A 27324-nucleotide genomic window follows, 5' to 3' on the forward strand; every position below is an offset into this window, starting at 1 on the left:
GTTCTATATCACATGGTGACACGTTACAAAACACATGCAAATCTTGCTTTCCTTATGAGCTAAGCTCAGGATTGTGCAACACTTCCATGAATTTCCTGATGCTGCTTTTAAACGGAAGAGAGCAAAGAGCCCGGGTGAGGAAACTTGAGCAAGCTGGGTTTGGGAGCAGAGCTGCGCACTGAATGCCAGCATGGCACAGCGGGAGAAAGCAGCCCCTGTGTCAGTGCACTGCAGGCTCTGATGTGTTCTGCTGCTCATGTGGAAGGTTTTCACACCATGTGTGTAGCACAGGAACTTTCCTCTTGTCTTTTGCCCCCGTCACCCAGGCAGAGAGCTCAGAGAGGTGGTTTCTGGCACAGCTCGGTTTACATTGAGAGCCTTCCTGTCGCTTCTCAGTCCCCTCAAGTTCTGCTGGAAAAACTGTGGAATAATCCAGGCTTGGGCAGGCTTTAATCTTGCTCAGCTTTGCCTTAAGCAAGGGTGACATTTTGAGGGCACGCAGCATTTTTCTGATGCAACTGCATTTGTGATCGCTTTCATGCGGCGTTTGCTGTGGGGAAAAACTCATCACCTTTAGCTGCAAGAAGTATTGTAGAACCTCAGGAACATCTGTTTGTTTTTTGATTGGATTTGACTGGTTGGCTTAAAAGCTTTCCATGCCAGACTGATGTTCGTTCCTTACTACCTACGTTCTAGTGTACATTGAGCACAGCCACCGCTAGAGCCCAAAGCAACCAGCTTTGTTGCTCTCTTCTAATTGTCTTGAAGCATTAGCTCTGCAATGAGCCTCTTCCTACAGCAGTCAACCAGGGTGGGATCAGTGGGGTTGGCTGCAGGGTCTGCCAGCCCGGGCTGCGGGCCCATCCTCTGCCTGGAGCAGCTGGGAGAGGTTCAGCTCTGTGTGTGTGCATGGGAGTTAGAAACTTTTTGCTGCTGAAGTATAGTCCATATATTTACCTCTTCTGATCCTCTCGCAGTGTGTCCTCCCTGCTGGCTGGGAGGGCTTTCTATGTGGGAATGAATGTGGAGCAGATCCTGCCCTCTGCAGCAAAGGGAGGCAGCACGTTCTGCTCCTGTATGTGCAGCTCTTCCATTGCCTGGTTTTGTGCAAAAGGAAAGACGTAGTATCGGTTGGCGCGATGCTTACACATCCCCGCTGGGACTTGATGGTGGTGCACAGCTGTTAGGAAAATCCAGCATAATAATAAACAACATCACGTGGTTTTAAAGAGCAATTTCATTTTGCTTGGGTGAAAGCTTGTTGCTATGGTGCTGCAAGTATTGCAGCATCCTGCAGTTTCAGGAAACCACGAAGGCAAGGCTCCAGTCCGTGCTTTCTGCCCTACGTGCTGCACGAAAATCCAGTGTTAATTTCTCTTTCTGTTGGTGCCTGAAGCTTTCTGAGAACCTTAAAAATGAAGAACATGCCTCAGTTCCTGCTGACTCAGCAGTAGAAGAGGGGAGCTGAACCAGGCCCTCGGACCACCAGCAGCCCCCAAACCTCCTTGTATCTCAATCACAGCGGCTCCCTGTATGGCACATGCTTTGTGTCCCTACACGAGAAGCAGCCAGGTGCTGTTTTCTCCATTCCTGCAGCACAGCAGACATGTGGGAGGGCTGCCTGAGCCTGCAGGTTGCTGTGGGAATCCTTCCCACCTCCTGGCTCTTGCTGGCTGGTTCATTCTTGGTTATTTTTATTTTCAGTTTACCCATTTGAATTTCAAGTCGGTAAAATGTAGCTGTTACATATTGTTGCATATGCACCAGCACCGGTATATAACAATCTGACAACAGATTGAACTTCTTTAGAAGTAAACAAAGCGGTCTGGGAGAGATAAAAAGCAAGAGACGGTTCCTGAGTGCATGCGAACACCCACGAGACACGTGGGTGCTTTTTGGGAGCTTGAAAATAGGAACACATGGGTCTGTGGCACCTGCCCAGGGCAGGGCAGGGTTTGCCAGCAATTGCTCCTTCTTCCTTCTCCCTTTGGGGTTTGTGGATTCCAGGCTTTGGGCTGGAGGAACTGGACTGCTTAGAGCTCTGATTGGCCGATGTGCCTGCAACAGGTTAGTCAGCATTTTTGTTCCACATATGAGTGTGCGTTGCTCTGCCAGGCTGTGCCCACAGGCAAACCCACAGCTATGCTGTGAGCACCAGCACTGCTGTGTGAAAACACATCAATGAGCCGCAGCTGACATGGGCTGCACAAGGGATGTCTCCTGCTTCCCTGCTGCTGCTGCTGTTGCATGCTGTTCTATTTCCTGTCACTTCTAAGGCAGCAGTTTGACCTGCCCCATTCTTCCTCCACTGCTGATCACATCTTTACCTGATCGTGTGGCAGCTGGACTCACTGCTGGGCAGTGGCAGGGGGGGATGTTGGTGTGGCTGCTGCCTCCACTGCATCCCCAGCTGCTGCCCAATTGCTCTCAGTGGTTTCCTTCATCTTTCTTCCAGGATCTGAATCTTCACTTTCTAAAGGGCAGCATAACAGCTTTAAAAACAAACAAACAAGTGCTTCAGGACGTTGATCAGACCGTGCACTGCACACCGAGCAATCCAGCACCGTGGGCCCATGGGGTGGCTGTGGGGGAAGCAGTGAGTGTGCCACCCCCAAACCCTGCGCTGATCCTTGTGCTCAGGCAACCTGGCTTCACTTGAGGGTGGGCACCCAATGTCTGTGGTCTTCAGCAGGAATCCCTCTGCACAGCAGCTCCAGGACTGACCTTTTTCAGCCTCCTTGGGTGATGCGTGACAGCAGCTGGTGCTGCTGGGCAGCCAGGTTTTGTAGCAGGGGGTGCTGTGCTGTGCCCTGTCTGCAGGCAGCGCTGGGGATGTGTGTGTGCCACTGGATGTCACTGCCGCCTCGTGGTGCCTCGGGCACAGGGATGGCAGTGAGTAGCAGTGGGTGCCCGTGCTCAGCAGCAGCATCTCCATTGCTCTGGGTTATCCCAGAGGAGAAAGAGAGGTTTTGCATTGCCTGAATCGTGTTGATCGATTGACTTTTGTTTATAACAAGCAAACTTCGGGGACTTCAGGTGGTCTGAGAGAGTAAGAAAACAGGAATGAAGTGTGGGGCTAATTTCTGTGCTAATGAGCTTTTGGTGGTGCAGAAGAGGCAGCAGATCGCGTGGGGATGCAGGGCTGCTCGGGTGCATTCAGTAAGACTGAAAACGGAATTGGGATTGGTGTGCAAACTGGAGTGTGGCTTTTAAAGAAGGCTTGAAACCTGTTGTTGGGCTGTTTCTGGAGCCATCCAAATGAGCCAACAGCCAGATTTCCCTCTGCACTAACAGCCAGAGCTCCCACTCACCAACAGTCGCATTGCTGCCAGCACTCAGATGGACGCAGCTCTTTAAGGTGCAGCACAGGATCGCACCTACTGCAGTTTCCTAAATTGCTCAGAACGTTTTCCCAGATGCCTCCAGTTTGCTGTTTGTTTGTTTGTTTGTTTCTTTCTTTCTTTTAAATATTGGGTCAGTTTTTAATATTTTTGCATAAACTTCTCAAGTATTTCTTAAGGACCTTTGAACTTCCTGGTACGCTCAGCCTTTGCTCAGGAGCTGTGCTTGTGGGTGGCTGTGAGTCTGCTTGCACGGCTTAACCCTTTGGGGCTGGGTTCTCAGGAACCCACTCATTACAGCTCTATTGCTGGAGGGCTCCTGTAGCTGATGCTCAGGCACAGAAGTAGCATTGACTGACTCTTGCTTTACCTGAACGAGTCGGTTCTTCCAGAGTTCAACTTTGAAACTAGGGATCAGAGTTTGGTCTGCAAAGCATGGCTGGGAATGTGGGACTGGTGAACCGCTCCTGAAATTGCAACTCGTGGTGCTGGGGGCAGCAGCTCAGCTTCCTGCCTCTGGATGAGGAAGGCTGCTGTCCTGCTTGCTTACCTGGAACTTTTGCATCTTGTTTCCCTTGATGTATTTATACAGCTTCTGCAGCTGCTTTTCATCCTTGTCTGAGAAGAGGGAGGTGAACCTCCACAGCATCCTAGGGAAAAGATACGTGGGCTGCATACGTGAGCACAGATTGCATCCTTTTCTTCCTGCTGGTTCTGTCTTGTGCAGGAGGCCACTGGTCAATCCTTTGTATAGAACTTTTATCCTTTTCCCTGAAGCTTATAATCTTATAAGGAATGACCCTTTCCAGAGCATGGGTGCTGTAAGAGGACACAGCTTTACTTACTTCTTCCAGTGCCGGACCTCTGAGGCTCTGCAGTGCTGCTGGAGGAACAAGTTGATGTGGTCCCCAATTATGGTCACGCTTTCCTTCATGTACTTCAATTTCTTCTTCCTGGAGAGTTGCTGGGGCAAGTGCAGCTTCCTGAGGTACCTCTTGAAGGGCCTCAAGTACTCCTTACACTGCAAAGGAAGTGTTGGAATAGCTGTTCTCTGCTAGCAAGCTACTTAAATAGTTGTCTGGAAAAGGAGTGTTTCTGGGTGTGTTGCGTGTGGGGATGGGGGGTCAAAGTGGGTCCCTGCCATCACCCTGAAGGAGCCTGTCTGGCAACTTGTGAGCTTCGTAGTGCTACAGGCAAAGCATGTTGGGGTAATACAGATGGGGACTGAGGGATTTTCACAACTGGGACTTCCCTTTTGACATCATAGGGTGAAACGTATTAACTTCAGACTATTAAACAGCTGTTGTTCTGCACAGATGGGAAAAGGGAGCTGCTTTTCGCACACTGCTGCTTCCTGTGGCCATGCCTGGGATGGTGCAAACCTCAGCTGATGATGCAAGAGTAAGTGCTGTGTCTGTGTGCCCTCCCCTCCACGTGGCTTTTAGCATGTTACGCACACAGGGCTACGTTGGGATTGTGTGGCTAAGGGTGGCTTGTCCATGCATGGACAGCGGTGTGGGATGCAGCTTTAGGGCTGCAGGGTGGGTGACACCACGCCATCAAAGCTCCATGTGAAAAGCTGAAGCAGCAATACATGTTCCTAAAGACTGAGCGGTGTGATTTTCGGTGTGGATGGCCTGTTGTCTGCTTAACTGAAGTGTGATGCTGGGAAAACAACAGTGAGGTTAACCACTGCGGCTTTCCTCTGTACATGAAGGTTTAGTGTGCTGTCCTGCTGTCTGCTTCCTCTGTCAAATCCCCCTGGGTCTTATTTTTCTCTCTTGTTCTCGAGATGCCTTTTCCCCCACTGCCAAATCCCATTCAGTGTCTCACAATTTTGAAGATATCCTGGTTGAGGCCGACCGTGGAGCAGATGAGTGGGGCCGAATACAGTGCACGACCTGCGCTGCCCACTGCTGCCTCCGTGCTGGCCACATCCTTGCTCAGGTCCTGTGGGTGCCAGAGGCAGAGGTCAGTTACCCAGTGGTGCCAGTTCTGTGCCCCTTCCTAAAGGCATGGCTGAGGACAAACCCCACCTTCAGGCTCAGGAGTGTTGCTCTTCCTGCCCAAATCATTTCAGATTGGGTTTTCAGAGGTGCTTAATGAAGGCAAGGGTTAAATTGCAATTCAAATCTGTAAGAATTGGTCACCTCATTTTTTTCTGGTTGCGTGACCAACCTAAACCCAAGATAATGGCGTATTTTACAACACCCTGTGGTATGTAATGAGAGAAATCCCTCCCTCTCTGATGTTCTCTGCCCTGTAGGAAGATCTCTTTGCAAACTTGATCCCAAACTGAGTTTTGGAAGTGTCACCAAGGCCGAGCCCTGCTCTGGCTGTGTGTCTCCTCCTGCTCATGCTCACCTTCCTGGCTATGATGCTGCTGACTGCCTGCTCCTCTGTGCCCTCCTGCTCCATGGCACACAGAGCCCTTGTGCTGCCACCTCCACACCAGGTGAGGAAGGGAAGTAACTACAGAAAGAATGTTTGTGGGTCACCGGGTACCTGGATACGGGCTCCGAGTTCCACCAGCCATGGAGACGGCTGGGATATGCTGTTGGGGAATGGTACTGATGGTTGTGATTATCATCCATCCATGGTGTGGTTGGAACGGACCTTTTTCCTCCTCTCACATTGCAGCCACTGGGCTGTGTGGCCAGGTCTGAGCTGCTGTTGAGGTGGCACAGCCACAGGGACTCAGGGTGCAACACAAGGTGTTGTTGAAGGAGCTTGTTGGAGCTGTGTTCTCAGTTCCCATTGTGGTGTAATGGAAATCTGGAGGTATCTCCTTTGCAGGTGCCACCCACAGCGAGGCGTAGCTTTCCTGGGTAGCATCTTTTTAAAGCTCTCAGTTCTGGTAAAGAATAAATTGCTCTTGCCAGGAGGAAGAAAGACTTGTAGTTAAAGGGATTATTTTTTGGAGATTTACTTCCAGGCCAAATGCTTTCACAAAGAAAACTGTGTTGGTCATGCACTGACCAGTCAGACAAGTGTAATTGTTTTGTCCCTCAGACAATTAGTGTAATTGCTGCAGCTGTGATTCAGCTGTGCTCCTGTGCCAGGTCGCTTCTGGCACCGGGAGTCAGCGCTGGGCTGCACAAAGGCCCTCTCTGAGGTTCCATGGCCTCATGGAGGGGACGGCTCTGCTCCCATCAGAGCACACATGGCTGGTGCAGCATCTCTGTTCCCCCAGTGCCTGAAGTTTTGCTTTCAGTCCCTGACATGGGGACAGTTATCTCCAAATGCTTTGCAGTTGGTTTTGCTTTGACTTTCCGAGGTCTGTTGCGATTTGTTTAGTCTCTGCTGAGATTTCAAGGTCTGTTATGCATTAGTTAACATGAAGCAAGGTCACTGCGTAGCGGAGCGGAGGATTCATGACAGTGAGGGTAAGTGAAGCTGTTCTAACTTCAGCCTGGGTTCGGCAAGGCCAGAGGTGGAGGTGGCTTTGTAGAGGAGGATGTTGAAAAGTTGAAGGCTGTGTTGAAAGTGCGCTCAGTTTCTCAATGCCTGCTGCCTGCTGCACACCCTCTTCCTTGTCCTCTGCCTGCAGCTGTGACACCCATCCTGGTGTGGCCACCTCCAGAGGCTCAAGCCAAGAAGTTGGCAGCTCATGTCCTCAGCTCTCACCTCAGGGCACTGAAGGGTGGTGTGTTCCTGGCAAACAGGAGCACCGAGAGCAATAGAGCTGCTTTAGCACAGGCTCTCACATGTGGTAGCAGCCAGATTAAAGGTTGTGCAGGTACTCTGGGACACACACTGGTTGTTATCACAGGCATAACCCATATTTGCTTGGCTGTATCTGTGTACTTGTGAGATTACAGCCTCTACAGGCACATGACAGCTGCATGGAAAGGCTCTCCTGCTTTCTCCTGCATACACTGCACCTTGCAGGCCAGGAGGTCCCCTTGGACATGGCAGCATACATTTTGCCTCTGGGAGCGTGCTGCATCTGAAGCACAGCCAAAGTGGAGGGGCACAAGCAGCAGCTTTGGACACACCTCCCTGGGCAGCCTTTATCTGAGGGGCTCTCTGTGTTTGGGAGCTGTCAGCCCGGGTCAGGGTGAAGCAGTGACCCTACAGCCTTCTCTGGCATTACTTAGTCTCCAGCTCTGCTACTGTACTAAAAAGATGAGGCTACAAAATGCCTTTTCCCACTGTTAATCTGTCCGATAGTGCTCCAAGCTGTACTCTGACTGCAGAAGCCAGAACCCTTCCCTGCCCTTGAGTTTCTGTGATTGCACTGAGCAAAACTGCAGTTCATTTTGGACATGGCGTAAGGTGTGCTGAAAATGGCATAACCCAGACCACATCTCTGTAAATCTATTGGGTTATATTGCTTACTTGAGGTCAGGAGTCCTTCCAAACAATGTTCTAATCGGGTGGGGAAAAGTCAGGAGTACAAATAGATTACACGTCTCATATTTCTCCTAGTGAAGGGAAAGGGGCTCAAGTGCTGCTCAAACACCGCTGTGACAGCACAGCCCAGGAGCGCTTCCAGTTCTCTGACAGCTCTCCTGCAAACAGTGATTTCTGCACCTCAGCAAGCGCTTTCCAGGAGCTGTGCAAGTGCAAACAGCAAAGCTTTGCTGGCACAGCAGCTCTTCCAGTGCAAGGCTGGGCACGTAGCCAAAAGGAAGCACTTGTGAAGACATCCTTTGCATGGCTGCTGTTTGTTGGTTTGTGCAGATTTAGCATGAAAACCTCAGGTGATTTGATGAGTCAGGTTGAAAACAATGCAGGCAGGTATCTGATGCAATATTGATTTAGCAGTAGGTCACAGGGAAGGAGAGTTGATAAATGCAGATAAATGTACAGGTAGTTGGTTTAAGTATAACATAAAATGTGTGTACAGGGTGATGTTGTTAAGCCTAAAAACCAGACAACGTTGCCAGACGCGTTGCAATGTGATATTAAAAAGGAACTGTCAAGAGGAATGTTTCTTGGTAACCCGTTCGTACAGTGTGGAGGGTGAACGCCTCATTTGATAGAGTGATTAATGATGCTCAGCACGGATGCCCAGCCTGTCGGGTGGAGGCTTTGCTAATTGTCTTGGAAATTCCTTTCCTCGTGCTTAAGGATGATGCAAACTTTCACAGCCGACCAGAGACCTGTCCTCCTGCAGCTGGGCTCCCATCAGTGCAGCTCCAGCTTGTAGCCCTCGTGTCAGGGGAAGAGACCAAAAAGAGGATCTGGGCCTCATTGCTGCTTGTATGTGACGTTATTAGAGGAATTCTTTTTTTGTTGAGGTTGGAAGTTGTTCATTGAATTACTTGTCTGAGAAAATGTGGTGAAAACCCCAAATGTTCTTTGTGACCAGTGGTACGTCGAGGTGGAACATGAAGCTGTAACCACATCTGCATCCCTTTCATCCTCTGTCCCTCATGAAATCTGACCAGATGTGCTCCTAGTGTTCCCATCCTGGGTGGCCCAAAGCTGCTGGTGACCAATTCTTCCCTGTCAATGAATGCATCTTGGTGTGTATGTAAGTTATCTCATGTTTCAGCTGTTTTGCAGGTGAGTTTCTGCTTTTACGTTTCCAGTCAGATGTTAATGAGGTTTTTTTGGTGTTTGCTGATGTCATATAACTGCTTTCTGAAGCCTTTTGAAGTCTTCAGGAAATGAAAGAGCATTATCAACTTCCTCCATGTTTTGTGAGAAACAGGACAGTTTCAGGCCTTCCTTCTTACTGCGTGTCAAAAGTTTTCAGAGTTTCTTATGCAAATGGAAACAAGTCTTGCTAATGACATGTTAATAAACCCTTCCCTTGGCTTCAGTTTAACAAGGTGGGTATCTAAACACTGAAAGCAATCCAGTTTCTCTTGCTAACACTTTGGATGATGCAATAGGAGCTGCCCAAGGTGCTACCTGCTTCATTCATCTTCCCCTCCCAACCAATTTACCCACTACTGTAGCAAGGTAGCAGAAAAAATAATAAACATAAAGGAGTGAAAAGGGCTTTTCCTCTCTTTGCAATAGAGAAGTAAAGCTTCCCAAAGGGGTCTCCTGTTCTGTGTCAGTTTTCAGTCTTGAGGCTTTTCACTGAATGAACCAGCAGGGGAAAACGTGTTTGTGTCTCTCCATACACAGAGGATGGAAAATACCACCCAGCCAGAGCAACTGGGGCTGGGAGCTGGGACTGCACCAGGTCTGCCCCTCTCTGAGCCCCCAGTTTCAGTGCCCCTATTTATGGCACAGGCTCCTCAATCCGTATCTCCTTTTCTCCTCCTCCTCTCTCCCTCAGAAGCTCTGCTACCCACCTCCCATGGTCTCACTGCTAACACAGGAGCTGCACTGGGCATGTTTCCAGCACAGTCAGTGCCAGCGGGCTGCCAGCCTGCAGGCGCAGCGTGACGATGCTCTGAGCAGTGATGGGAGCTGGGCTGGCAGGGCTCAGGCTGCTGGCAGCGCCCACATGCTGTCCCTGCTCTGACCCATGCCCTTTGCCTAGCCCGGCCCTGTGCTGTACTGCATAAAGCTGGGGCTGTTTGTACAGTTCTGTTTAGCACTTAGTTCAGCTCGTGGATTTTTCAGAGGAAGTCAGGTTTGGGTTTGGGGGCGTTTTCTTGTTTTTTATGTTTGGTTTTACTTTGAAAAGAAAGGAATTTCCCCTCCAGTCTACAGAATGCAGCTATCAAGAGAAGGAATTAATTTTTCTATCTTTAAACCACATTTAAATAACAAAAATGGAGGTGTTTGATAGATTTCAGACCCTGTCCTCATTGTAGTGGGGCAGCTGCAGAGAAATGCAGGCCCTGCTGGGATGTGCAGATGAGGAAAAAACAGTGTGTGCCAATGTCTGCAGTGCTCTGATTCCCTCCTACCAGCCCAAAAAAGCTAAATGTGATCCTTTGTCTGGCATATGGGGATTTGGAGAATTGCTGCTAATTACTGCAGTTGTGTGATCTAGCTTAACCAGCTTAAATAATATATTAAGTGCTTTTACTATCTTCCACAACGAGCTAGAATGCAAAGAGGTGCATTTAATGCTGTTTACACATTACAGCAGGCATAAGATATAAAGTTAATTTGCAGATGAACTGGGTTTGGATGATGTATTACTGGTATAACTTGCAGTCAGGGCTCTGGGCTGTGCAGGTTGGTGCTGTGGGGTCTGAGTCCGCAGGGTGGGGGACACTGAGTGACCACAGGGAACACTAAGGCTGGTTCCAGGCAGGTACCTAGAAAAGCTGATCCAGAGAAAGGAGGAAGATGCTATAAGCTACTGAAGAATTCTTCTTTTTTTTTTTTTTCCTCCTTTTTTACCTCCATCCTTTGTCCAGGGATGTAATAATTCTGATGGTCATCAGATGATGCCCAAATTCTGCTGTCTCTTCCTTCAAAATCCATATTTTCTATCATCTGTATGAACAGAATGTGAGATGCCACGAGTGCGCTGCCGCTGGACTCGGAGCGATGAATGACTCTGGAGCAGCTGAGCACAGATCGTCTGAGGTGAAGGATCTTGTAAGACACGTGGTTCATCTTCATTTTTCCTGTTGTTTTGGGAGCGGTGGGGATGACAACGACTGACACTTCAGGATGTTATAAACCACAAAGGGAAATAGTGATAGTGATAAAAAAAGGCCTGCACGTTCTGACCTGTAATTTGGTTTAGTCCCTGTAAAATGACAGGGACTGTTGGAATGTGCAGTAATTAGCTGTATTTTACCTACTTGAAACTAAAGCACTGTGCAGGCTTTGCAGATTAAAGAAAGTTATGTAGCTTTTTGTCTGTTTTTGCTTGATTTTAGCTTGAAAACAGGGAGGTAAAAGGCTTGTGTCAAATCTTCATGAAAAATTTTGCTCTTAAAAGGCTGTGGAGAAAGTATGATCTGAAGACCTTCAGTTTCCTGGCTGTGACACAGAATTAACAGCTACATTTATTCTGGTTCTGTTTTAATATTCTGGCTGAGAAGCAAACAAAAAGAACTCCCTAGGCTGGCTTCAGTGAAATGGAAGAACTGATAGACAATAATGGGGTAGAGGCTGGCAGAGGAGTGATTGTTGCCGATGCTAGCAGGATAATGTTCTCACCACGCTTTGGATGCTATAAAATGATAGATATCTAATGCTAAAAATTGAGAGATGCTCTCTGGGAGATAAGAAACACTGTGAAAAAGCTTTTTTTCTGATTGGCCACATGGAAAAATTCAAGGTCATAGACAAGGCATCTTGCAGGGATGCGCAGCTGGTACCTCAGCACTGAAACTGGCAGAACCAACCAGAAGGATGTTAGTTGGCCATGTGGGTAAAAATGGAAGGGCAAAATGAAACCACCTGAAAGAGGAAGAAAGAGCTGGGAAGTGATAAGAGAAACGAGAGGAGAAGCTCTTGCCCATTGTTGTGGTGTCCAAGAGCTCTGCAGCCACTTCAAATTGCTCTCTTCCTTGAATGCACCTATTTTCTTTTTTGGGCTGCAATGATTTGGCGTCCTCCAACTCCTCTGAACTGGCCATCGACTGCTGAGATCTGCTCAAGAATCTGCACAATACTCCAGGCTGAATTTAGGTATGGCCACTGAAGAGCTGCTGGGCCAACAGCTCTTACACGAGCAGCTGGGCTTCTAATCAAAGGGAGAGGGAGTGCCAAAAGCTTTTATGGATCTTTTTTGATGTTGAGTTTTATATAACAAAAACACATGCAAACGCTTTACTCAGTAGGCAAAATATCTGATTAACCCCCAGTGCTTTACCTCGCTTTGTGGGTACAACTGCCCACAGAGGTGGCAAAGTATGATGCTGAAAGAGCTTTGTTCTGCAGTGATTTACCACACGTTGTTTTTGAGCCACTGTAGCACAACAGCCACTGGGTGCTCAGCTGAGATGGCAGCTAAGCACTCTGACCATCTCCACCCTGCTGTTTGCTGCTGCATATTGGGGAGATGAGGAGTGATGAGGTCTGAGCAGATGGCAGCCCCTGGACCTTTTTTATTGCATTGTTGGCTCGATCAGCAGCTCTTCACTGACTCTGAGCAGATTACAAGCGTGATATTAGCTCAGATAATGCCACTTTGTAAATAATCTTAATTACTATAATTAGCCATTTGACACCATAAAATAGAGGTCTCTTATTTTGATGTCTTTTTTTCTCTCTATTAGTGTCCCTAGGGTGGTGTCACTTTTGGGTCACCGACAGTGGCAGCGGGCACACCAACCTAACATATCCTGAGCTCTACTGTCTGTGCTTTGCAAGGGCTGAACAGAGCCACCATCCTGCTGGCACGGTGCTGAAGGCTGACAGGTTTCTCTATTTGGGATTTCCTCTTGTTTAGTGCCCAAATTATGTGAAACTTTAATTAGCAAATAGGATGCTTTGGCTCTACCTCCCAAAACCTGAAATGGAATCAAGGGAAGTGCAAGGGTGCACAAGATGATGTGCTGGTCTTGGCTCTGTGGTTTTTGCTTTACCCTGCTGTCCTGTTCTGGGATGATTTCCATTGTGTCAGCTGTTGGCAAAATGTTCATGAAGTTGTTACGCGATTTATGTTTTGATACTGCTTTTTCTGTGTACAACAGTCAAACTGCTAAGATGACGTTTGTTGGAGATCCTGTGTGCAGCAGCTGTTGAGATGAGAAGAAAGCAGCTCACCCTTTGAAAGGAAAGCTGCCCTGTTGTGCCACAGTGGTGAGCCGCTGCCTGCTGTGCTCCTTTGCTGTTGCACTCTGGGGGCAATGAGAGCATCCTCTTCCTACAACATAACTCAGTGTAATTTGGATAAACATTAGTCACTTCTTGCAAAGCCATTCCTTTGATTTGCTCTGCTGTTATTAATTACTTGCACTTCCTCTCATCACACTGCTTTCTTTCTTTTTTTTTTTCTTCTTTGCTGCTGAGGATGGATCTGCAGAGAAATCCTTCGCTTCCATTTCCAGCAGCACGTGGGTTATCTGCCTACAAGAGAGCACAGAACTATTTACTCAACCACATGTTCTTTCTGGTTGTTTCTTGATGACAGATACTACTCTTAATCTACACAACAACAACACTTTGAGACAGGAGATCTGTGTTCCCATCAATTTTTACTGTGCTGATAAATCACAACATATCTCACTTTCTGAATGATGTGTTTCTGGATTTAGGTCTGCTCTTCTTCCTTTGTCAGTTTTCTTTAGTGCTAGCAACAGCCTTGCCAAAGCTCATCTGTTCCCTTAGTGTTCAGCCCAGCCAGCTGATTAATTCTATCAGTCTTCTCCCAGTAGTAGCATACTCAAACAGGTTGATAGAAAATCAAGAAGGATGTGATCTTCACAAAGGCTCCCAATGCATCATGCTTCTCCTCTCACTCTGCTTAGATGTGGCACCTTGTGTCCTCTGGGTTGAGGGGATGTCAGCATTGTCTGCCAGGAAAAAGGAGTTCTCATGTTCTCTGTGGGTCTCAAATGCGGTGGTGTCACCCTGCATGCATGTGAGCTTTGAGTGCAAACACCTTATGGTGTTTTCTGCTGTACACACGTGCCTCATCTTCTTTGGTTATGCAGATAATGCTGTTATAGTATGAGCTGAAATTATGTAGCACTAGTGATATGGACAGAAATGTTGAGTCACTTCTAACCTGTTGTGATCTCTCTGAGCAAAAGCATCGGGGAGAAGCAGAAAAACTAATAACTCACCTTCCTCCTCCTTCTTAAGGGGTGGCAAAGCCAAGCAGAGGCCATCTGCAGCCCGAACAGGGCTCCTGCCTCACTCCTCTGTTCCTGGAGAGGGAAGGGAACTGCAGTCCACGCTGCTCCTCCTGCCTCCCCACCACGTTTGTATGGTAACACGTATGGTTTGGGTGGCACTGACTCAGTGGGAAAGAAAGCACAGGGTGTCTGCTGCTGCTGCTGGAAGCACCACATTCATTAACACATCCTGGAGGCAAACTGGAGGGTTACTGGGTTTGCAGAAACCCCATCTGAGTATTTGCAGTTAAAAGAAAATTATATGTATATGCAAAACTTACTAAAAACACAGTGGTGCTTCCTGAGATAGAAAATAACATTAAGACCTCATTTTCTTTGCTGCTAGCTGCAATGAGGTTATTAAAACAGAATTCTGTAAATGCTACATCTATTTTCTCTTGTGTGTGGTGGTGGGTTTGTTTGTTTGTCTGTTTGTCTGTTTTTCAGCTATTATTATTCAGTTTTGACCATCAAAGCCACAGTCTTTTTCCCAACAACGTTCTGCTCGTCGTTCATGGTGGAAATAGTGCTTCAAACCTGCCTGGATTGCAAGTGTGCGACAGGAGGGCCGTGGTAAGAGTTTGTCCCTTTGTTTCTGATCCTAGTTCATACAAACCTGTCATGAATGTCACCCTCTGACTACTATCTCAAACCACTTGTTTCCTGCAAAATGGGACAGAAGCTGCGTTTTGCATGTGTAGCTGGGTTGTTCTTTAAGGAAGTCTCTCATGTTTCCCTCTGTCCCTCTGATAACCCCACAATTAGATTGGCAGAAAATGATTTGAGAAATTTCTCTCACTCATCACTGAATTAGAACTAAAAAGATACAAAACCATTCAGTTCTGAGGTAAATGAAAACTCTCATTGTACCTTGATATGTGTCTCCCACCTCCTGCTCTTTCCAAGTATCTGAGATGTGCTCTGCTGTGCTGCACGCAGGACTGTGTGAAGCACGAGGGATCAAAGCTGTCTCATGTCTGCGCAGTGCCTGCTGCAGTGTGTCTCAAACCTTCACTGATGACTTGCACCGTCTTCTTGTTTTTTTCCATCTCTGTGCTGACAAACTGCTTCCATCTAGCTGGTGTTAAGCACAAATACTAAAGAATAGTCTAAAGCGTTTTACCTGTTTATTTATTTGAAGCACTTTCAACTTAAAGATTGCAATTATCCTGGAGAACGGAGTGCAGCATTTACATAGAACACCATAATGCATTTATTTTGAGGTAGTTTACAAAAATTGACCAGTCCTTAAATGTCAGATGTCCCTGGGGAGAGACAGATACTGGGGAAAGAGGCAGAGATGTAGAAGCAAATAACAGAGCAGGGATCAAACTTATGTTTTCAGTTCCCTTTTTTTTTAAGTGAAGCTTGAATCAGGAAATCCTAGGGACTACACCACTGTTGTTCTCAGAATCGTTTTCATTCACCACAGCAGTTCCACAATTATATTTGGTTCATCTCTTCTGAGTTCAGATCTTATCGATGCAATTCGAATGCAGATGTCCACTTCAGCCTTAGCTTGCAGCTCAACTCTGTGACTCTTCATTTCTTCCTGGCAGACTGGAGACTGCCTGGCACCCTCCTGGGGACCGGCAGCTGCCCTGCCATTAATACCATGTTGCCATGCAGCTCCTGCACAGGAATAGATGTCTGCTTTGCCACAGACAGCTGTCAGTGATGCAAAGATGCTTAAAGATGTTTGCTAGTTGCATCTGAATCTGTGATTCGTGAGTGGTTGAATAAATCATAGCAATCAATTGACACGTGACCAGTCACAGCTAGCTTTACTTCTATAGCACTCTTCAAACAGAAGAGAGGAGGTCAATTCATCTAATAGGAGTTTAGATTCACTATATCTTAATTTGATTTACCTTTGGCATAACATTTAAATAGTAGCAATATCTATAAACTTGTGCTCCCCAATAAGGCTTCATTAAAAACTTACCACCAGATCTAATCCACAGTTAGCATACAAAGTCTTATCTCCGGGTTCCTGCTTCAGTGCCTTTGAGAACATGCTTAATTTAATCTGAACAAAGACACTGCCATCATAAGCCTCCAGTCTGATTTTCCAATCTAGAATATCTTTGTTATTAAATTTGGTGCAAGCCGTGGTGCATAAAATGGATACAGCAAATTATTTTAAAGCACTCTTCAAGAAAAATTCTACTGCTTGTTAGACATCCTTTAATATCTGTGGGATGCGAGATGTCACCTCAGATTTTTCTTAAATACCATCTAGAAATCTAAACAACTTAGCAGTGAAAAGCAGCAAGTTTTAACACAGTATGTATTTTATTTTAACCATTTGGGAGATAGCTTTTTAAAACGTTGTTTGTTTGCCATCGTTAATGATCTTTTCAACTTATCCTCGTTCCTTTAGAGGAAGAACCTCCTCGGTGGGTGTTTCTGCTTCTTCGTTTGCACCAAACACAGTCAGCTGTTTTATTCTATACCTCAAACTGTGGCAGGGTTAGATTTGCAATTATCTTTTTAGATGGTCATCTTTCTATGCTATATCAAGTAAACCAGTTGTACCCCATGCTGCCTGAGCATCTATGCTGCCTGCTAGCAGGGTTTGTGCTTGCTACAAGTAGATGTTCCTTCAAAGCCTGGCTGATAAATACCGAGTAACCTTGTAACTCTGCTGCTGTTTAATAGTATAACTTACTGAAAGAAGCAGATTAAAGGAGGTTAGGCAAGGTCAGTCATGGAGAAATCTGTGTGAAAATTGGAGGAAATCGGTGTGAAGCCTATAGACAGCTGTCTTAAGGCACCAGTAGCTGCTTCCTGCTCTCATTGCTAGTTCAGGTCTGGCTGCATCCCAGTGCAGCTTTTTGCTCCAAGCAAAATGGAGACTCTCACTGTATCATTATCTCTGAAACGCATAGGAACAACCAAAATACAAAGAGATCATGGCTAGGCATAAGATCACACAGGGTCACATTGCAAAGTCAGGAATTAAACCATGTCTCCCCAGCTAGGAGTTAATACTTCAGAAAAGCGATCCGTCACAAATGGAGCATAGCAGAGCGAATGCCACGAGCTGGAATTCTTTCTTTAATCACAAGATAAAGCGGACACTCCACCAGCTGTTTCTAGCATTGCCAGCTTTGCTTTCGGTTGCCATGTTGCCATGATTGTTGTATTCATCCTCCAGAATATTTTAAAGAGTTTATATTGCATCTAAATCAAGGTCACTTTGGATGAGGGACGGTGCGGTGCATTGAGAAGAGATAGGTGAGACGTAAGGGTGCTGAAGAGCCAGGTTTAAGGGGTAGGTTTGTAATGGGGCTGATGTGTGAAGTACATTCCTGCAATTTCTCTGATGCTTTATAAAAGCACTCGACTTTCCTCCTTCTCCCCATACTGTGCTCCAGGGAAGCCAAAGGTCCATTGGGGGCACAAGTTATGCTTCAGTGCAGTAATTCTATTCTCTCAAGTCCAAGATACGCAATTCAAATGACAACAGGGGAAAAAAAAACCAACACAAACAAATCAACACCACAAAGAGGGGTTCCCAAGTTGAATCCATGTGCACTGACTTTGCTCTTTAGGAGTGTTATACAGAGAAATTTGGCCTTCTCTCGTCTGTTCGCCGCGTTGCTGGCTCTGCCTACCAGGTACGGCATTTGTTTGGAACGTCTGCTGTAAAAATACCTACACGTGGAGCGAGAAAATGACTCTGGGGTGACCTTTGGTTGGCTGTGATGGGGTGAGAGCCCTCAGAGCGGACACCACACACTGGGGGGGAAGCTTTGGTTCTCCTTCTAACTCTGTAGGTTCTGCTTGGGACGGAGCAGGGTTCGGTACCGGGCTTAAGGCTGTAACAGAACCAGCTGGTACCGGGCTTAACGCTGTAACAGAACCAGCTGGAAAACCCTCCGATGGGACTCGGCGTTGTGCTGAGCGCTGAAGGCAAAGCGCAGGGAAGGACGGCGCTGTGTTCAACCCTTTCTTTCCCCCGTCGGTCCGTGTTTCTGTTGGTGGCAGATTCCCTGATGGGGGCTGCCAGGTGCAGGCCCGGCGCTCAGACCTCCCTCCCCCCCCACCCCGCCAGCCGTGAGGAGGCGGCAGCCACGCGCGGCGGCCATTGGAGCGCAGCGAGCGGGAGGCGGGAAGCGCCGTGTCACGTGACGCGGGGCGCTTCCCCTTGGGGAGGGGCGTGGCCTCCGCCGCCTCTTCAGCTCCGGCGCGCGCCGTCCGTTAGGAGGCGCCCGGGGAGGGGAGCGCAACGGCCCTCCTTCGTCACGTGACGCTCCGGGGCGGGCGGCCGCGTCACGTGACCCGCCATGGAGGAGGCGGCTGGGAGGGCGCGCGGCCGCCTCCTCCCCCCGGCAGCCGCGGCCCGCCCCGCCCCCCCCCGCCCTGCGCTCCGGAGGCGCTAGCGGCGCAGCCCGGTGCTCCGCGGCGCCCCGCCGGCCGGGCCATGGACTGAGGGGCACCATGGGCGCCAAGGAGTCCCGCATCGGCTTCCTCAGCTACGACGAGGCCTTGCGAAGGGGTGAGGGCCGGGGGGAAGGCGGGAAGGGGGCGCGGCGGCCCTGCGGCGGGGGGGCCCGGTTCTGTCAGCGCCCGGGGGCTGCCGGTGGTACCGGAGCGCGGCGCGGGGGGGGGGAGGTTGCGCCGTCGTGCGCCTCGGGCGCGCTCTCGCTGCCCGTATTCATTGCTGCCCGTATTCATTGCTCCCCCCGCACGCTCTTTAGCACCGGGCCCTGAGGAGCGCCCGTCCCCGCGCCCTCCGCCCTGGCGGCGCTGCCCACACCCAGGCTCCGCCGGCACCGGTCGGGCCTCGTCGTTTCGCGGCCGCCCCCGAGGGTGGCACCGGGCGAGGCGCGCTGACAGGAGCCGGCCGGCGCCCGCCCCGAGCGGTTACCGCCGGCAGCGCGCACTGCGCCCCGCGGGGCCGTGGCGCTGCGCTCCGCGTGTTGCCGCGCTGGGCTCCGGCGCTCCCGGAGGAGGAGCGGAGCGTAAACATGGACACGGTCTGCGCTCACGGCTGCACCCCGACAGCCGCCCCGCTCCGCTGCGCTGTCCGAGGACAAAGAGGGACGGGGATTTTCGACGGGAGGTGGAGGAGGATTTGTTGGGATTGCCGGGCTGTGCGCGTGATGTGCGGAGCCTGGCGGGTCACCTGTTTGATGTTTGCAGCGCTGATACATTCCGTAGGCTGAGAGCGGTGCGTGGCTGCCCTGTTTGTGTCTGCTCACACCTGAGGAGCACATGACTGATAGGGAGAGCTGGCAGGGAGCAGCGAGCATTAACTGAAGGGGAAGCAAAGTAACGCCAAATGGAACGGGTGTGAGATGTTTATTAGATATCCCTCTTTTTTTAATGGTGGAGAGGAGGGATGCCATGTCAAGTAGGAAGTGGAGCAGCATGTTGTAAATACCGTCAAGCAGAGGAAACGAATGTGTGATTCGAACTCCATTACAGATCTCAGACAGAACAGTCTTGAATTTCAGTTCCAGTGAAAGTATCTGAAGCTCTTGTAAAGCATCTTTGTATACATAGCTCTGTATATTGTATATATTTTTAGAGGCACTGGAGTCATAAATGTAGTTGGGTAGAGGTGTGACACTGAATAGAGCAGGAAATGTTCAGAATAAACTCTGTGGAGGAGAATGTTCATTTGGTCAAGGCTGAAAGCTCATAAATTAGAGAAGCTGTTTGAAATTGTGAAGTTAGATTTAAACTTGAATGCTGCTTCAGAATATGGAGGCAAATCTGGAAGCTTTGTAGGGAAAAGTTACTTAACACAAAAGTAAAATGAATTCTGAAGTTATTCTAAATTACTTCTTGCACAGTGGATGTAATTTTTAGTGCTGTTCTTTCTATTTGAATCTTTGAATTCTATATTTCTGTAGGAAAGCAGAAGTTGTTTCAGGCTTTCCAGTACAAATGGATGTTTTGCTCAATGGTTGTGTTGCTTAACCAGTGAATCTCTGTGCATAAAACAGGCCAAGTATCAAGACACCGTTCATAAGGAAATAAAAGTCACGTCCTTCCATGATCAGTTGCTTTACCTTATCTAATGTTGTTTGTAGGTTATTATCTGTTGGGAAATTTTAATATTCTATTTATAGTTTATGTATCATAATTTCTCTTGGAGAAGAACCGAAAGGAGTGAAGGTGAGGAGCGTTCCTGCAGTTAAATGCTGGCAATATAAATAACAGTAGCTAAAATGTAACTTCTGTTCAAAGAGATGAAAATGTGAGGGCAGTGTTAATGGCCCTGTTGGCTCTGGAACACGAGATAGCTGTGGTTCCTACTTTGTTTATATCTTGCTCGTGGGTGCGGGCAGCTGAGTGCCCTGCGGGTGATTTGGCTGGCGGGTGGCCCTGGTGGAGCTGTCTCATGGCCCCCAGCGCAGCTCACACTGTGTTACAGTCTTCTTTCTCACTTCTGCCCTTTAAAATCTTTGGTTGTGTAGCTTGGGAGTGGAAGGTAAGGGGTTCTGTTTTAGACACCTATTTTCTCGTTGGAAATACTGCTGAGCTATGCTCATCTTAGCCAGAGGCACAACTTTACCCGTTGCTGTGGGAATGTTAGAGGTTTTGAACTTGTACTTATCTTTGAGCGGGGCTCTTCCTGACCCTGTAGACTTTGAGATTGACTTCTTTGTAAGGAAATTAAATTCTCGGACAAGTCATCATAGGTGAAATGAAGTACGTACGTTGTTGCAAAACTATACGTAATGAAATAGGTTTTCTCATCAAATAAAGTTTGTAATGAGTAATGACACAAATGTGGTTCTTGGGTTTGTTGCTTTTTTCTTACCTCAGGAGATCTGGCAGTGTGGTGGTGGTGGCTTTGTGTTTTCCCTACTGTAGGCTTCCCTGGCTCAGTCTGTACCCCACCTGGGTTTGGTGCCTTCTGCAGCATGTGCCTCGCTGTGAGATTGCCCAGTGTGAGGCCTTCTCTTATGCTGAGGTGGAGGAAAGAGATGTCTGTGTGCTATTAATTGATGGCTGGCTTATTTCAGATTTCTAAGTACTGTATTTTCCAGTGACTCTAATGCATAATGCTTAAATAATGTTTACGGTATAGACAGACACATGGAACATAAATCTATCAAGGTACTTGAAAATTATGAGATGGAGCAGCGATCACAGAAACTCGGTTTCCTATCAAGATAGCAGGTCACGCTAACTCGGGCTATTTTCAGCTTATGTATGCTAGATACTCAGTCAGGTAACCACTTAAACCGAGGAAATGTCAATGAACAGTCACATATCTGTGCATTTTATACTGGGGAGGAGGGCTGGGTTTTTATTCTGCTAAAAGCATGCTAACATTGCTCTTCCGCATACGCTGGGGTGGAAGAGGAGCTGCTGCAGCATCAGAGTGGCTAATGAGCAATGAGAAAGTGGCTGCTGAAAGGTCTCTGGGGTCCCTTCCTACCCAAATCAGGCTCTGCTCATTCACGTCCTCAAGCTTACAGATGTAGTAAGGCTGACAGAAGGATTTCGGGAGGTTGACTCGCATGTGTCATTTGATCTCACCCTGATGACAAAATCCATGGGCTCAGCCCTTGAGCCCCAAGAGAACAACTTCTTCATCACTCCAGACTTTGAAATGAACTTCTTAAATCCACGACGCGTTTTTAGGATCTTTATTGAGGTCGTGTAGATCGTTTGGGCCGCTTGTGTCAGCCGGTATCTGATGGCTTTGGGGCTCTGTCATGTGATGAAAGCAGGTATGAATGCGTCGCTTCTCACTTCCTGTTTATAAATCTGCAGAGCTGCGAGTAGCTGCTCGAATTCACAGAGCAGTAATTATTTCACAACTGTGGCATTTAGTTCTGATGCTTGTTTTGGGAGGATACCTCAGTAACCTTAGCTGGACATGTAACATTCTGTGCAAATGACCTCTTAAACTTCCACAAACGGATGGAAAAAGGCTGCTTTTAGAGGTTTTCTCAACCTGTAGTTCTGCAGCAAAGTAGCAGCGACTGCTTTCTCTTTTACTTCATGTTCCGAGATGAGAGAAGTGGTTGTTTTTGGTTTCTTCCTATTTACAGTTGGAGCATTTGCATGGTGAACTTCAGCCAGCCAACAGTGTTGCCTTTCCTGAGATGCCAATTGTTGGTCTTTAGAAGAATCCATCAAATGCCATTTGAAAAGTTCTAAATTAGAGAAAATTGTTGTCATCTGATTAAGCTTCAGTGTGAATGCTACGGCTTTGAGGGAGCACTTCGACTGTGTGCACCTTTTGAGTAGGCCTCCAGTTATTCTTGTCTGGCAACTGAGGCCAGCTCTGCCAGGCACAGCAGCGACCTGAGGAGTAAGTGCCTGGGTGAGGGGTGGGCACACAGTGGGGTGAGTCTGATAAAGCAATGTTAAAGAGTGCAGGTGTTTCATAAACAGCAAAGGGTTGAACATCTTAAAGCAGAAAGCCCTCAAAACCTCCGAGTATGATTCAGTAAATGTTAGGAGTTCTCTGGTTTCTCACTTTTAACAGATTAAATGTATCTTTTAAATAATAGTAGTCTCATAACATTAGGTGCATTGTTATCCTGTCAGCGTGTTACTAGAGATTCAAATCAAAGCAGTCAGGAAAGCTGCCAAGTGAGCGTAAATAGATAATATCATTTCAGCCATGGTGGCTGGGAGCTGAGGGATAAGCCGAACAAATCCTCGTTTTGAGTGTCAAACAACTTGGCATAAGCTACGAGTATAATATCTGGCAGTTATTTACGTAATATATTTTCTTATACTGATGGCGTGGATTTAAATGAAGAGCTGAAAACATTCTTGTGTTGTCCTAGAGGAGACATGCCTGTATCTCATTGCTCATATAACTCTTGGTTGTTCCGCTCTATCTTACGTTTTAATCAATGAAATCAAGTTATTCACGGTCAGCTCTTTCTAGTCAGTACATAGTTGGTACTTGTGTAACAGCAGGCTTCGGTGCTGTTCTTTATTTTTAATAAACATACATACCCAGAGAGAGTGTTAAGCTTTTCATCCTTACAGGTTTTCAGGACCTGTCTGGATAGAGCCCTCTGCATGCTGGTCTGAGTGGCTCTGACTCAGCTTTCAGCACAGGGCTGACCTACGTGACCTTCTGAGATGCTTCCCGACCTGATGGGTGCTGTGAAATATTTCTGTTCATTTTCAACTTGGCAAAGCCTTGTTTTTGTGGAGTATAACTTCAGGCTTCTAAGTCTAGCTGACAATATCCTAGAGAGATGATAAAATAAGACAAAAATAGGAACCTGAGAAGCTTTTCAAAATGACGTGAAGCATCTCTAATAAAATGTGAAAGGAACAAATAAAGGGGGAGGGGGGAGCACGGCTACTTGAGTCCTGCTGTACTTGACCCAAACCAGCACTGGGCTTTCTGGCTGTTGGCACTGTGTGAGAAATCAGTAAAACAGCCTTCTTTCCCTTTCTTATGCTTAAATTGAAGCCAGCCTACTGTCTCATTTTGTAAGTATGGCATTCAGTTCTTTAGTCCTCTTCTAAAATGAAACTGCCTTCAAAACCTGAGCCTGCGAAGGGAGGACAAGCCATGTGAGAATAAAGAACGCAGCATTAGAAAGTGATGTGGGTAGGTGAGACATGGTATGTCTATTTAATTTTATGAATTAAATTGTGCAACTGCTACTTTATGATAGGGCCCATTATGATTTTCCTGTAATTGAAAAAAGAATCAGACATTACTACTGTCTGTCATTTGGAACTGATAGCATATGTCCTGAAAATTAGATGGGTATTTATTTTTGTTAGCTGGTGAATTCCCAAATTCATTCTAAATAAGTTGGTATGTGGGGAGTGTCTAATGAGTGTGTCTAATGGGTGCTGTAACCTTGAGGCCTTATCTTCACATAGCAGTTATTTTTCAAATAAGCCTGCTTGCTTTTGTCCAAGAAGAAATTCAAAACACAGTGAACATACAGAATGGAAACGGGGGAGGTGCAGAACAAGCATTGCATTTCCAAATACTGGAATTGTTTCTGTCTACTGAACTAGTTATTTCAAGGACTGCTGTAAGCCAAAGCTGTTCAGTTGTAGGCTGTTGTTTGTTGCTGGGTTTTTTGTTTGTTTGTTTTTAGGATTGCTTGGGTTATTTAACTAGCCTGGTGGCTGGTGAAGCTTTTCCCAGCAGGGAGCTGAGCACCCCACAGCCAGGCAGGTGCTGTAGGAGCTGCTGTCTGCACGGTGTTGCTGCTGGCTGAGGGGCTGGGAATGCATCCAGAAGAGTTTGGTGTCATGCCACAGGATCCCTTACAGAACAAAGAGCTTATGGACACCTCTGAAGTGAAGCTGTGTTCCAAGCAAGTGGAAGTGGTGTGAGTTTTTCTGACTGTCCTTGACTGGTCAATTCTTTGCCCTTGTAACCAGTGACACATTGGCTGTCAGCGTTGTTACTGTGCCCCAGGTAGCGAGCAGCACCAAGCTATGTGCTAGTAACGAATACTTGAGTAACTCGTGGGACTCAGTGTGCAGCGGAGGCTATTTTGCAGCATGTGATGTTCATTTTGAGCTGCTCCAAGTCAGTGCTGGCTGGCAGCTGGGTTGTATGAGGGACACGTGGTGGGATGGGAAGTGTGATGAGGACATGTAACATGAGTCTGCAGGCTCTTCTTCATGCATTTTGCAATCTATCCTTGAGTAATTTTCATAACAGAAAACACCGTATTCCTTATTTAGGTTCCTAGTTAGGAAGGTTTTGGAGGTTAATTCTAAATAAGGCTTTCAATTTTTAAGTACTTTTAGAACAAGTTACTTAATTTGTTATTGCTTGAAGCAGTTGCTTTTTGTTTAAGTTATAGTTAATCGAGATTGCTGTGAATATCCTTATGATATTTGCAGTATTGAAAAACTACAGAAAGCATATTTAACATTTAATTTTCATATGAAAAGGTCATTTACATAATGAGACAATGAAGCCTTTGGGCAAAGATGAATGTAGAAGAAAAAATCCATTAATGTAGATTCTGCCTCTGAGTTTGCAAGGATCTGATTCACAAAACTTTGAACACTATATTATTGCTAGTGCTTACTGGAAGGAAAATACCCTGCTTACCTGAAGGGTGGCAAAATCCTGATGCACTTTCTGTTTTGTGATGTCTTAAGGGGCATCTCGCTTTTGTTAGCAGTGACTGTTTCTGCACAGCTTTGGTCTTTTCAGCTGAGCTGTATAAGAATCATTTCTTTTTTACATGATGGATCTTAACACCTTGGAGAAGTGGGTTTATCACTTGCCTGTGCTTACAGCTAAGCATGGTTGGTGAAGGCCTTGTAGGTAAGGATGGGCTTGGAAAGAGTGCTGACCTTCTGACTGCAGTTCCATTAAACTGATGGGAAAGCTGTTCTGGATTTCTGGTTCTTAATAGGTCTTCATTTGGAACAAAATACAACTGCATGTAATTTCTGTAGTGTTTGAACCAAATCTGTTTACAGTTGATGCGAATCACAGTCGGTCACAATAGTATTTTGTGCAGACAGTGAGGTCACTTATCACAGTGGCAATAGAACCAGAAATCCTTCGTTGTTTTGGTGTAATCCTGATGGGAAGCTGAGTTCTGCGAGGCAGAGATGTGTGTTTGTTAGTTAAATAATTGAGTAGTTTTTAGAGATGACTTCCTCTGAAAAAATCTACTAGCATTTGTAACAGGGCCTTCATTTGTCTTTGAGGCAAAATGGGATAAGCCTGAGAAAGGTTTGGACAATTTATAATCAAAACAGTTTGCAGTGGCCAGGCTTTATTTCCCACTGTATGCTTTGTTTAATGTAGAAGTGGCCCATGCATTAAATTTATTACCTCCCTGAATCACTGCTTGTCCCTTTTTGCTCTGTGATTAACACTGCGGCAGTGATTGGCTCTTGCAGGTAGATGATATGGCATGTGGAGGGACAGGCCACGGTCTGTAGGGCTTTTAAATCCTCCTCCTTTGTGGCTGTTAGGGCACAGAGCAAACCTCTCCTGCCACGTGGAAGCTTGCCGATGAGGCCAGTTGTGCTTACTGAGTGCTGAGTCTGGGGACAGACCAGTCAGTCAGTCCTTCTGGAGTGCTGCTTGTGAGCTGTGCAGGTGGAGTATTCAGCTGGGCATTAAGAAGGAATGTGCTTTAAACCATTATGGGTTCCTGGGAAAGAACACTGTGGAAGCTAAGGACCTGCTGCAGGGGGAATGTGGAGCCGTGCTTTCTGGTGTCTTATATAATGCTTATTTTGATGGTGATTTTTCTGTGTTCAAAGCCTTTGAAGCTGTTTCTCTTAGAACTGTAGGTAATAGCTGTTTTCTTGGAACTATGCAAAGGTAAAAAGAACCGTGTAACTTGGCTCCAAATCAGTTTCAATATAAAACTTTAACCTTTTCTTAAAATTGTAAATAAATAACTTCAATGGCTTTGCAACATCAGATCTTAGACTGCAGGGAAAGGGGGAAGAAAAATTATTGTGTGCTCTGCAGTCTTAGAGAAAGAACATTGAAAAGGAAGACTTGATGCTTCAAGAATAATGTTGCAGTTGTTTGGAGTCTGAATTGGATCCAGGAGCTCTGAGAAGTAACACCACTGAGCCCAAACAGGATGTACTTGCATTCTACATAGAGATATAATTCTCTAACATTACAAATACAACCCATTACAGCCAGCCCCCTTTTGATTCTTCCTCACATAAGCTATGTTTGATATTCACATTGAACTGGTCTTGTTTTTATTTTGTGGTGATTGTTATCACAGAATCATAGAATGGCCTGGGTTGAAAAGGCCCACAGTGCTCATCCAGTTTCAACTTCCCCCACCATATGCAGGGCTGCCAACCAGCAAACCAGGCTGCCCAGAGCCACATCCAGCCTGGCACTGAATGCCTCCAGGGATGGGACATCCACAACCTCCTTGGGCAGCCTGTTCCAGTAATCATCCATTCATACCATACAGGTATTTAGCATAGAACACATCCTTGTATTTCCTTTGTGTTTTGAATTGATATTCCTCATTGTAACGCACAGTGCTAATGGAAGTTTTCAGGTTTTGTCCTGCTGCAGGCTTTTTTGGCCTGTTCAATCATGAACTGAAAGATTCAAGCAGGTACTGTCACAGCAGAACTCTGCAGATGATCATAAGATTGGTTTAGTTGGATTTTGGCAATTATTTCACTGTTAATTTCTTACTTTGAGAAATAATTTTGGAGATCTGTAACCTCAAATGGAAAAAAGCTGGAAGTTGGTGAGCAGAACAGGAAGTGCTGCATGCAAAGTCTGGGTGGAAAGGACTGGGAGCGGTGAGTTAACAACTAGAACTTTAATTTTGCAGATTTAAATTTCTTCTATAAATGAACTTGAATATGACATCATGAATCTATTTCGG

The 27324-nt window shown here is 46.8% G+C and overlaps 1 protein-coding gene across 2 annotated transcripts in view; it reads left to right on the forward strand.

Moving 5' to 3' along the window:
* The first annotated feature begins 18350 nt into the window (after positions 1 to 18350).
* USP32 (ubiquitin specific peptidase 32) overlaps positions 18351 to 27324 on the forward strand; it is a 58638-nt gene continuing 49664 nt past the window's right edge. For both annotated transcript variants that reach the window (XM_072353572.1, XM_072353573.1), the window contains exon 1: positions 18351 to 18506. In XM_072353572.1, the coding sequence (XP_072209673.1) occupies positions 18449 to 18506 (58 nt within the window). In that variant the 5' untranslated portion in view covers positions 18351 to 18448. The remainder of the gene's footprint in view (positions 18507 to 27324) is intronic.

Source organism: Excalfactoria chinensis, chromosome 19 (assembly GCF_039878825.1).
Source record: "Excalfactoria chinensis isolate bCotChi1 chromosome 19, bCotChi1.hap2, whole genome shotgun sequence".
Lineage (NCBI taxonomy): Eukaryota > Metazoa > Chordata > Aves > Galliformes > Phasianidae > Excalfactoria > Excalfactoria chinensis.